General features: G+C 40.0%; 1 protein-coding gene across 4 annotated transcripts in view; it reads right to left on the bottom strand.

Annotated features, from left to right (window-relative positions):
• SUFU (SUFU negative regulator of hedgehog signaling) overlaps positions 1–12305 on the bottom strand; it is an 89280-nt gene that overhangs the window by 53587 nt on the left and 23388 nt on the right. For all 4 annotated transcript variants that reach the window (XM_057421048.1, XM_057421049.1, XM_057421051.1 and 1 more), the window contains exon 3: positions 8937–9073. In XM_057421048.1, the coding sequence (XP_057277031.1) occupies positions 8937–9073 (137 nt within the window). The remainder of the gene's footprint in view (positions 1–8936; positions 9074–12305) is intronic.

Genomic DNA, 12305 nt, shown 5'->3' with positions numbered 1-12305 from the left:
AAACAAAGCCATACTGCAACACTGACATCTCTCCTTTGAGAGGTCAGATACACAATTAAGTTTGTGTAAGTTACAACTGCACACATAGGCTGAGGCCAGCATATGGCAAACTGTCATCTCTGCTGCTGCAAAAGCAAAGGTTTCCTGCAACTGGCATTGCCTCGTGTGTCAGCTAATGGGCACACACACAAAGTGAGCAGAGCTGCCATAGCAGGATGAGCCTCATCTGGTGGGACATTCAACAGGCATCCAGCATCAGGCAGGATAGGGTGATCAGAGAGTGCCACTAGGTAAGTTTCAAGCATTCCAAGCAGTAACAACAACAAGACGCTAAGACTAAATTCAGTCCTAGCTTCAATATCTTCTCTGTGCAACCATGGGGCAGTATTTCAAGAGAAGATGCATTTACACACGAATAAAATGTCTCCTCTTAGAATCACCTCTTCTGTAGATAAAAACATTTTCCATGAGGTCCCTTCAGTGTTGTCTGAGAGCTTTGCAGGCAGATGCTTCTCTCTAGATTACTAGCAGTGCTGCATAAGCTTTATTTGTGATCTATAAGGGGAAATAAAAAGGGCCAGATCCATCTGCAACCTGCGCTTTGCTGCAGCGCCTATCAGGGCAATTTACAAGAGCTGCATTTGGCAATTCCCTCCCCAGCAATTTAAGAGCCCCCAGCCAGCCATGGGGAAAGCCAGCAACAGGTTAGAGACTGAAGCACAAACTCAATAGCTGCCTGTCATGCCTGGCACATCAGCCAACCGTTCTGAACACAAGCAACCAGTTTGTTTTATCACCCAGCACATTGTTTGGTACCAGCCACAGCACGTACACCCCAGCTGGAATCTAGGGGATATGACAAGACTGGCTTAGGAGAAGGGGGGTAGGGATGGGAAATACTGGGAGGTGAGCTCATAGGCAGCAGTATGGGGAGAAGTGGATTTATTGCTGCATTGTGGGATGCTGAGGAGCTAGCGCACAAAGATGTAAAGGACCACGCTTGATCTGTGCTGCTGCTCACAGAATAGCTTGTTTTATGGGAAACATCTAAGGGGAATTAGGCTAAGACCCAACCAATTTCTCATGGACCACTGAATAACTATCAGATGATGAGAGCTTTTGGCCATGACAAACTTGGGTTAAATTGGAACCAGTGACTTAATGTTTCCATACCCCTTTGCAGGATAAAGGCACGCAGCCTGCGCACTTGGTTGAGTCCCATTCACCTACGGCAATTTACTGTGGTACATTTTCAGTGTTTGCACAGCAGAGTTCACTACGTAACAGGCTCTGCTGAAATGAAATTGATGCTGATTTATACTTCTTTGTAGAGCTAAAAAACATAGTTAATCCCTCCCATTTTTAATCTAAAATCCTGGAGTACTACAGAGGAGCCAAGCCAGCTCTATGCTGGAAACTGGTCAATATTACAAACAGATGATAGAAAAAATACATACATTTCACAGAGCCATAGCAACCTGAAGAGAACAATAAATCAGCCTGGGGATGAAAAAAATATATATAAAGGCACAGTCAGGGAAAAATATATATGAATTACTGGGAGATTGTATTTGGCTTTAGTCACCATACTGGGAAGAAATAAACACTGTTTTACAAACAAGCTAGACAGGCCTCATTTGTATTCAAGGAAGCAAGGAGTTTGTTTTGGGATTGGTTGGGTTTTTTTATTTCCTTTTTACACACAAAACTGGCCTGTGTCAAGAATGTTTGAAAACATGTTGGCAAGGTAAGAGTCAGGGAGGCTACCACACTGGAGCTTTCTGGACTCCAGAAGATGTGAAGATGAGGTGTAGCAGTTACACAGGGCAGCAGGTGTCAAGGTATCTGCTGGCTGAACGGCTGCAGGGCTGCAACCCCAGTCAAATCACTTAATCCCACTGAGTCCCATTTTCAGTGTAAAAGTTATACTGCCTGTCAAACGCAAAGTGCCTCTGTGGCTCAGACTTAAACTAACTTTGATCAGATGAAAACTGCATCTCTATCTGCAGTCCTTACAACTCCTATAATCACCCTGGCTTAAAAAAGGGGGAACCTGCAGCACACAGAACAGGCACAATGGCCCCAAACTGATGCAATGACCCAACAAGCATATAGGCAGGAAGAATGTATGTGATTCCTCAAACTATGGATAAACCATCAGACTATAATTTCTACCTGAAGTACGACATGTCAGAAGTACCTAAGGCAGGCTACACATACCTCATTTTGGGCTTTCTTTTCAGCCAGGCTGACAAAGGCTTGTGTGGCTGTGCTGCCTTGGGCACTTGCATGCATCACTCAGAACCATCCTCCCTTCCAGTAACTTTGGGAAATTGTCCCACTGACTTTAATCGTGACAGAGGGCAGAAGCTCACAGATACCAAGTTACCTCATTTCTTCAAAAAAGAACCCAACACATCAGCTGTTCAGTCAGTGTTTTAACATGCCGTCACCCACATGTAGAACTCGGATGTACCTGCTGGAATTAGTTCTGTCCAATGCACTTTACAAAAGTGTAATAGGTTTTCTAAGGAATACCTCATACAAGTAAGTTTCTCCTGAAGTAATCAGGTGAAATCTACATTAAATCGCCACCTGCAAATTGCATTTTGCATGCTTACTTCCTTTGCTCACACATTTTGCTATTACTGTTTTGCAGTCCCCCAGACAGCTTCTTACCACTGTCCAGTCAAAGGTTTAATATTAAAACTCAACTTTCAATCTAGCAGACATTTCAAGCTCACACATTTAAATATCTTTTAGCACACAAGTAATCAGGAGACTAGGAAAGAAAGATAAATTATGTATTTATGGAACCACCCAAAATTGCATTTAGAAAACCTGAAGAGGACATCTAATCAGTGAAGACATATTTATAATACAAAGGAGGCTAAGAAGGCTCCTACTCTGCCCTCATCTGGAATCAACTCTTCTTGACAAATATTGATGAAGAATAGTTTGACTTGGGTCTTAAAGGTATGCAGCAATGGAGAATCTTCAACTATTCCAGTATTTCACCATACTTATCCAAAAGATTTCCTAATGACAAATCCTAAGGCTACCTTACAGAAATTTTGGTAGTGACAGACCTCTCATATCCTCAGTAGACACACAAAAAAATTATTACTTTATTCCCTACAGCAACCTTTTGCATACTTGAAGACTGTTCTCACATCTTCCTTCCATCTTCTCTTCCCCACACCAAACAAACATAATTCTATCGTTCCTCCACAGGTCATATTTTCTGGACCTTTGGGTCATTCCTATTGCTCTCCTCCAGATTCTCTCCAACTGGGATGCATCTGACTTGAAGTCTTTTGCCCCAAATAAGATACAGTGCTCTCCCTTTTCCCTTCAAGGTGTTTCCAGCAGTACAGGATGCTATCATATGCAATACACAGAACACTTCTATTTCTACATTAATTTAATTTCTCTCAGCATGTTGCTTTAGGTATAGTTCATTGATGACTTTAATTTTGAATCATTTTCTTCTTTCAGAACTGTGCAGTGGATTAACCTGTGTAAGCACAGGACCTCACAGCTGTTGCACGTCCCCGACCTTACTGCACATTGGTACTTGAGATAATTTCCACTATTTGCAAAGGTTGTCTGAATTAGAGCTCTCTGCACCAGAAATGCTTTGCCGTGTCCGCAGATTTCATCAGTATACTCTGCATTTCATCATCCTGATCAGTACAAAATTGTATGAGCTCTAGGACAGATTTTAGAGGAATCCAAACTCTGTGCATCTTTTGTTGTTGACAACTACACATTGAGAATTACTCAGAGTCCAAATAGCCAACCGGTACTGCATCCCCCTTTAGTGTTCATCAAGGCCGTACTTCCTCAGCTCACTCACATACTTGCTGGAAGAGGCAATGTCAAAAGTCTCACTAGGATCAAAGTAACCAACATTCACTGCTTCCCATGGTGCCTGTAACTTCACCACAATTAGTTTGTTCTGATTTATTCTTGATAAGTCCATGCTGGAACATCCATTATTCCCTGAATGCCTTCTAGATAGTTTGTTTTTCCTAACTGTTTCTTAAGATCTGAAGTCTGAGAGACCAATTAGAAACCTCAGGGTTTTGCATTTTTGGGGTTTGTTTTGGTTTTGTTGTTTGTTTGGGTTTTTTTTTTTGTGTGGCTGAAAGTGAAGAACAGCATTTGCCATTTTCCAGCCTCCTGTAAAGCTACCTGCTCCCCCTGTAATGGTAGGGCTCAAACTGCTCAGGCAGACATGTTCCGGGATAAACGTTACTAAGCTCAGCCAACCTGTATACCTCTAATTCCTGGACATCTTAGTACTTCTGAATATAGTTTCACTAACTAGCTCTCCACTACAGTCATGCACTGCAGAGAACATAACCATGACATATGCTATACCATTAACATGATGAGTTTTTCCTGACAGTTTCTCCAAACCTGCACCTTACAGCTGCAGCTGTTTTCTTTCAGGCCAAGAAACACAGAAGCAGCAAGAACTCATGCACACAACACATTTATTTCCATACTACATTAATGTATAGCCCTTATGATATGTATCAGATACGCCTGTAAAAATAACATAGAAACAATGCAGATTTTGATTTCAGGAAAACACAAATCACAGCCTCTCTATACTGATTACGTGTTGTAATACTGCAGTACCTAAAGAGTTAACAGTTGCAATAAGCCCAAGACAAGCTTTTTGTAGGAAGAGAATTTCTTCCTCTTTGTTTGAAGTATAAATTTGTTCTACCATGAGATATTCCCAGTATACCCATGAACCATGACAAGCTAAGGTCACCGATTCAAGGTTTGTTGGTTTGGGGGTTTTTAAAACTAAAAATAACAGAGCTGGAATGCATGGTTGTGGTCAAACAGTGATAAAATAAAGAACAGATAAAGCCACAAATAAAATTTTTGAGATTCTCAAGCTTGGTTTTGTTGAAGGAGGGGAAGTAGTGCCATTTAATCAAAAGCACAAAGCACCAAGTGTTTGTAACAGTGAACAGGGAAGCCAAGGCTCAAAGAGGGCTGAAATTCAATGCAGAAGGCTGCTTTTCTAAATCACAGCCACAGTGCAGGAGAGACAGGAACAAAGGAACAGGACACTCATTTGCCTAGAAGTGTTTGTTACAAAAATACATCAACTGCAAGGAGACATGCTTTGCAACTGCAATATAAAGTAATAATATTTAGGACAGCAGTAGCTGCTAGGTGAGTTTTCAACTCAGTCATCACCATTTGAAAATCCTCAGGTTCAGCAGGACTATAACTACACCTTACTCTCCCCCAACTTCAACCCGACCCAACAAAGCACATCTATGATAACCAAAAAGTTGGCTGGTTATTCAAGAGATACGAATTTAGCTCTTAGCATAGCGTTCGAAGTAAACTATCTTTTGACATGTGAAAGTGCTTGGAGCCTACCCAAAAAGCTCCTGGCAGTTTTATTTTTTCTTGCCTCTTGTTCAGAGAGGATTCATAGGCATTACTTAAGTTGGTTCGGTTCATCAAATGTTTTTGAGGCTACTTTGGAGTATCAAAGACACTAAAAAGTTTGGTTTAAAAAAAAAAACAACCAAAACCCCCAAAAAACCACAACCCAACCACCACCACCCCAAAAAAAACAAAACAAAAAAAAAAAAAAGAAAAAGAAAAAAGAGGACAACTTTCAGGTACATATACCAGAGTCAAACACCACCACTGCTGCATCTGATAAACGCTCCAAGTGGCACAGACAGAAAGAACTTGAGCAAAAAGAAACCTTTCATCATGTAAAACAATGCTGTGGGTACCCCAGCCTGCCTACTACCCAATGGGCTTCAGAAAACCCACCCCTTCAGATAATTCCCAGTTTTAAAGTTTTAACATCTTACCAGAAAAGTCCTGTAAAAGACCAAGGAAAAAAGACACTTGGCTTTGCAGACTGACCACATTAGACTGAGGGAAAACCTGTTAGGCAGAAAAACCCCAACAGTGCAGAATAGTGGGTGCCTGATTACTCAGGGGTGAAGCAAAGAAGAACATGGGAATTGCTCTGGGGACTGAAAGCCTGAGAGGCAGCAGCTCATAAGCAAAGCAGTGAGACATGTCAGATGTAGAAGGACTGGGGACTGTGCAAAGCAATGGCGTGAGCAAGCTTACATTAAATAGATGACGCCTGCATCTAGGTATGGCCAACAGGTATTGCCCTGAGAGATCAAGAAACATGATAGTCTGTCCCATTACAAGGCTTACTTTTACATCATCTTCTCGTAAGGCTTACATTATCTTCTTGGGATTAACCTGGTGTCTATGATTAGCCAGAAGATTTTAGCCTGAGAAAGTTCTTATTCAAAGGAGACAAGCGATAAACAAATTTGTACTAAAATAAAACTAGAACTTGTTCACTTGCTGCAACATCATATGGTTTCCTTCTATACAGGGCAAGGAATGGTTGGTAATACTCAGTGACAGAACACACCTGCTTCCTGAAGGGCATGAAGCTGTATGGAGAAAAAACAAAACAAAAATCCAACTCTTCTGTAACATCTAAGGGGCCTCTAGAAGTCTCCCGTCCAGCCTTCTATTTAAGTGGAGCCATCACCAATGATGATCAGGGCTGTTGTAGCTTTGAAGAACTAAGTCCTGAACTTTTTAAGGAATGGAGATCTACCACCTCTCATAAATTGTTACCTGTCCTTTGCCACCCTCTTTGTGAGCAAGTTTTTCCTGAAGCCCTTACAGAACCCCCCATACTACAATTCAGAGCTGTAGACCCTTGTTGTGCTATGTAGGGCTTGACCCCAGTCTTGTAACTAACCTCTCAACAGTCGTATGCTCCTGTCAGATCACCCTGCACCCTCTCTTCACAGGCTAACCCTGCCCTGCTCCCTCAGCTCTCTTCATAGCTCACATGTCCTAGGACCCTTACTACCCTGGACACTCTTCAGGTGTGAGAAGGCCCAAACGAGGACACAGTGTTTTAAGTGACGCACCCCCAGTGCAATGCCAAAGAGGTAATAACTTCCCTCAATCTTCTAGTCATGCTCTTCCTAAGATGAGCCAGCACATGGGTTGCCTTATTACATGATGAGCGTACAGTTGGCTCGTGCTCAATTTCATATTCAAAGAAAGAAGTCAATTTATGGTTCATACACTGGGTTTTTAAACAATGTAAATTGAGAGCTAAACACCCAGAAGCTAGAATCCATTAACATATATTTGAACAGTGCCTTTAAAGAGTCATGGTGGACAGAAAGTCAAAACCAGCATGGTAATACCGGAGGCCATTAGAAGTTCATGTCAGACTGATGCACGGGCACAACCACTCTTTCCAGTCTAAAAACAGTTCATTGGCTTTGAGTTCAGAAACACAAGACTGCATTAGTGCAGGAATCAAACAAGGAAAGTCTTTGCCCTGAGTGCCAGCTTAGTCACAGAGAAGTTTGTCCTAAAGTAGCCTACCAAATCCCATTTTACTCTGCAGACTTCCTCTCACCCATGAAAAGGGCAAGAAAAATAAGCATGAGAGGCTGCTTAATACGCAAATAGAAGGCACTGAAACTACTCTATTAAAAGACCGTTATGAGAATCTACATTGGAGCAGAAAATTTAAAAAAGGGTGTAATACATAAGATAAATATCTAAATAATAAGTATGTAAGTACCTAATATGTAAAAGAGAGACTTTAGATTCAGATTTTTTTCTTCAGACCTTGCAGCTAATACATAGAAAATATGAGTATGAATTCATCACTGCATGGTCAGTATCAAGAAGGTACTGCACAATACAACTTAGGCAGGATGGGAACCTCAAACAACAGCAAAAATTATTACATTTACTCGGATTCAGATGCTTAAGAGCAGCAAAAATCGAGAGCCCAATGTCAACACAGCAAAGGTTATAAAAAAATATGCTTGGGTCCTTTTAAAATGCAACAAGAGGCACTCCCAGTATGACAAGAAGCAATAACCTGTGCTGGAATTTGTCTCTATCAGTCAATATTTAGGAAAACAAAACAAATCCACAAGAGTTGCCACTGCCTCAGAGATTTGTCACTGAGGTTAGGAGAGCAATCCTGGTTTTAACCAGCAACAGAATCAGGAGTTACTGACCAATTTTTTAACTAGTAGAATAAGCACCAAAAGTTTTAAATTCAATAATCATTGATTTGGAAGGTACTTTACCGGTAAAGGACCTCAAACTAGGTTAAAAGAAAGTTCTTCAAATATTTTCATTTGTATCTTGTGATTCTGGAGAGGGCTTTCCAATGCACTCAACCATTCTCTGGGTCTTCAAGTGCTCAGACCAGAACTGATATTTAATCTACAGGTGTGAATGAAACCCAGAAAGGGTAGCGCAAGAGGATGTTTTGTAGGTTCCCTGGTTCTCAGTTTTCTGAGATGTTTCCATCAGCATTAATGATTCCCAATTGTTAATTCCCTAATCCCTCCCAGCCTTGGCATCCCTTATCCCATTTTCTCATCCCAGCAACTTCTTTACACATGTTGCTGCTGCTCAACTGCAGAGACAATAAGAACATATTTGCTTGTGAATGAACTGCAACTTTTTCTGAAGTTATTCTCAGCCATTAGGCTGAGAAGTGCCACCTTACCAAGATGGGTGCTCCTCAGCCATTGCACTATAAGGTTTCCTTACTGAGAGAAGGTGAAACCAACAACACAGAAGATCAACAAAGAGTCACAGGGCAGGCTTCCTATGGTTACCAACTGTTCTGTATCTTCAGCTTTTCAGTGCTATGGATTTGGTGTTACCTGAACAGCAGTTGGGTTTTGTCCCCAGCAAGCTGGGCTGATGGAAGGAACACACTCTTTTGGGTTCTCAGACAAAGGTAATGCCCAAGATTTGATAGAGCGCTGATGAGACAAGTGTTGCACCATGTAACAGATGTTGCCCTTAAGAACAAGGGCAGGAAAAAAGAGGCAGCATACTTCACCCTGCAGTACCTGACTGGAAGACGTATCTGGCTAAGCCTTGCATTAACTCTGCTGGCCAAGTAGGTGGTGCTGACTCCCCCGTTTCTCTCTTTAGGCGAAACGTCAGCTCAAATCCAAAACCACTTGGTCCGTCTGTTCCTGTAAACCTGGAGGGAATGAAAAATAGAAAGTCACGACATATTCCTTGTAACCAGAGGAGGCTTCAAGATTAGGACCATGGAAAACTTATGAGTGTTCTCATAGAAAAGATAAGTTTAGTAATTCTCTTATTTCAGTCTACTCTGTCCTGAATGGAAAAACATTGTTAGGTTAGCTGACGTAATACAATTTAAAAGATAACTATCATTGTAGTGTTTTCAGTCAAAATAACAGAGCCTTGGAAACGTGACTTTTTTCCTGGGACAGGTAGAGTTTGCAGCAACCTGAATTTGGTTTTAAAACATCACTGTAAGTTTTGCACTGATACCTAATGGGAACAGCAAAGAAAGTGTGTAATAGAAAATGTTACTCCACCCTTGTGAATTTAATTTTCTATACATTGAGAAGTGAGATGCAACTGAAGTATTGCATAGTAAGTTTCTGGGTTGAAACAACTGAGTATTTTGATGTATAACACATTTCTGTGTTGCAGATGGTCAGCACGGGAGAGGCAAAACAAGAGGATACAGGCAGAAAGTTATTAATCTCTCACACAATGCAGTAATTCTTATTTTGCTCCAATATGTGCCTGCACACATTCTCCTTATCTGTAGAGGAGAAAAAAAAAAAAAAAAGCACTGAATAGGACAACTACTCTTCAAGAAGCACCAGTTTGGGCATTTCCCCATTTGACATAAATAGGTGCCAGTTTATTTGGTTTGGTCAGATAGTGTCTACCCGAAAGCATAAAGTCATAATTGAAGTATCAAGGCTACAGCACAATGGAGTAAATAGAGGATACCCCAAACTACTCTTTACTTTAACAAAACTAGAGCTCAAAAATCCTTTTTTTATATTTATAGATATATATATATATATATACATACACACACACACACGCACACACAAGGGAAATTTCTTGTTCCAAGTCCCCAACAACTCAAATTGCCACATTTGACTGTGGAAAATAAGCAACCTCATAGCTTGAGAAACTGAAAGCAAGTCAAGGGTATCTATGTCTTTTTTACCACTGTTATGGCATGCCTTGCTTGTTTGCTGTGGATATTCCACAAAGAAAGATTTACTCTGAGCATAAAGACATCTCACAGAAGCTTTCACAAATCAGTATCATTTTGCCAGTTCAAATCTCCAACACCTGCAGCCATTGGCAAATTCTCTGGAGAAACTTTGCGAATGTCTTGGATGCTGAAAGTCACAACACACAAAGCCTTAACATTATACTATGTCTTAAACCAGTGAAACAGAGCAGTAGGGATAGTAACAACAGCATTTTCCATTTGAAAAGCAAAGCTCAGCAGCAATGTAGTGACCGGCTCCAAGTGCCGGAAGGGTTGTTCCAACAGTTCCAAAAGACTTTGAAACAAATGCTTTATGGTGACTCTACCTAATGACGTGTTAAAACTGATCTGACTTAAGCATTGATACCACTCCATCAACATGCAATGTAACTTCATTTGAGGATTTTTCAGGGAACGTTTGATGCAATGAAAATAGTTAAGAAGGACAGAGCTAGACTATGAGACAGTCCAAAGAGATAACAGCAATTACAGTACTGAATACAATGCTGAACCCCACAATTTTGAGTGAAAGTCTCTTCTAAACACCACTAAAATACTGAAAAGAATAAAAATCTCTGACTGAAACCAAGGGAGTATGTACTGAAAGTCAGACAGACATCTGCAATAAAAGGGAATAAGCAATATAGCAAATAAAGTCTTTATTTCATTAGTAAAATTCAATGTCCATTTTTATTTATCGCTACATTCTCCTCGGCAAAGAATTTGAGAATTACATACTACTGAATCAAACTCTCTATGAAGAGAGCAGTAAACACATTTCAGAATGGTCAAATGGTACACATAAAACCTCTTTTGGGAAAGAGGTGCAGCTTTAAGCAACAAGCCAAATAATTACATTTGGTTCTTAAACAAAACAAGAGCTTACTGAATAACCAGCCAGCCAGGGAGTGGAATCTGGATATGCAGTGAAACCCGTGTTCTGCAATCACACATACAGGCCTACGAAAAGACTGACACAGGATGGTGATAGCCTCACAAATGCAAAGTTGTACTTTGCACATTCAGCACCCCTGTAGTGTTTTATTAGTTTCACATATCAGTTAGCAAAGGAAAACCAGAAATATTTCTTAAAGGGAGAAACAAAAATGCTTCAAAGTGGGTAGTTTTCAAGGACTGATTCCAGGAAAAAGCATACAGCAGAAACTGAAACACATTATGAACGGGTCAATTTTAAGAAAGATCAAGTTAACAAAAAGCCTCCAAGCTGATCTTTCACAGTTTAAATTTTGGAAAGTAAGATGGCTCCTTATTGAATTTCCTCCTTTCAAGGCCCATTCTGAAACAACATAGCTTTACTTCTAATATGTATCAAACTAGAGTTTAGGGGGGGCTTTTTGAACTCCACAGATCTCTCTCCACTTCCCAGAAATAACTGTTAAAGAAAACACAATACATGCTTTATATTGATCCACGCGCAAGTTACAGGGTAACAGAAGTGTTCAGGTGATTATCCATAAAATGTAAAGCAAGGTGAACATTTAGGAAAACATCGGTCAACAACATATCAGTAGTTGCAAAGCAGTAAAACTGAGAGGCAATGTTTCTTACAAGATTTTTTTAATATAGTAATAAAATAGACACTAATACAGAGAAGATCTACTAGAAAATAAATAGAATTAAAGATAAAGAAATGAGGAGTTACTTCCTTTGAAAGACTTGGAAAAAACCCCAAACCCTCAAGAATAAAACATGCATCTTCTAAAACCACTAAAAAACACAGCAACACACAATGCTTAAACTCTCAAATTATAAAATTAACAGTTACATTTCAGAAGAGTCCTATCTGCATGTAAGAGATTTGTAATTAAATATTAGATTTCAAATGTTGGTTTTTTTTTAATAGTTAGTGGTCACAGGTTGCTGAAAATACATGGCTTTGTCACAGTGAAAATTATACATGCAATTCACCTCCATTGTGCAGCTGCTCCAAGATAACAGTCTATAAAGTAAAAGTCTGATCTGTTTAATTTTAGGTTGGCAATTTGATTTTGAAGAAATTGTGACACATGTGGCTTTAAAAGCCTGTGATTATTTTAGAAATCCTTTATATTTCATTCAGGCAAGGTCTTCATAGGAAGAAATGCTAATATTCAGAGTGTAATTAGGTAGTTATTTTTGCTTAGCATTTTTGCCAAAAATT

Source organism: Pezoporus wallicus, unplaced genomic scaffold, assembly GCF_028554395.1.
Source record: "Pezoporus wallicus isolate ANWC-B61680 ecotype Strahan unplaced genomic scaffold, APGP_CSIRO_Pwel_v1 contig_3365, whole genome shotgun sequence".
Taxonomy (NCBI): Eukaryota; Metazoa; Chordata; class Aves; order Psittaciformes; family Psittacidae; genus Pezoporus; species Pezoporus wallicus.
The sequence above is the reverse complement of the archived record's forward strand: the minus strand, read 5'-3'. Positions and strand labels throughout refer to the sequence as shown.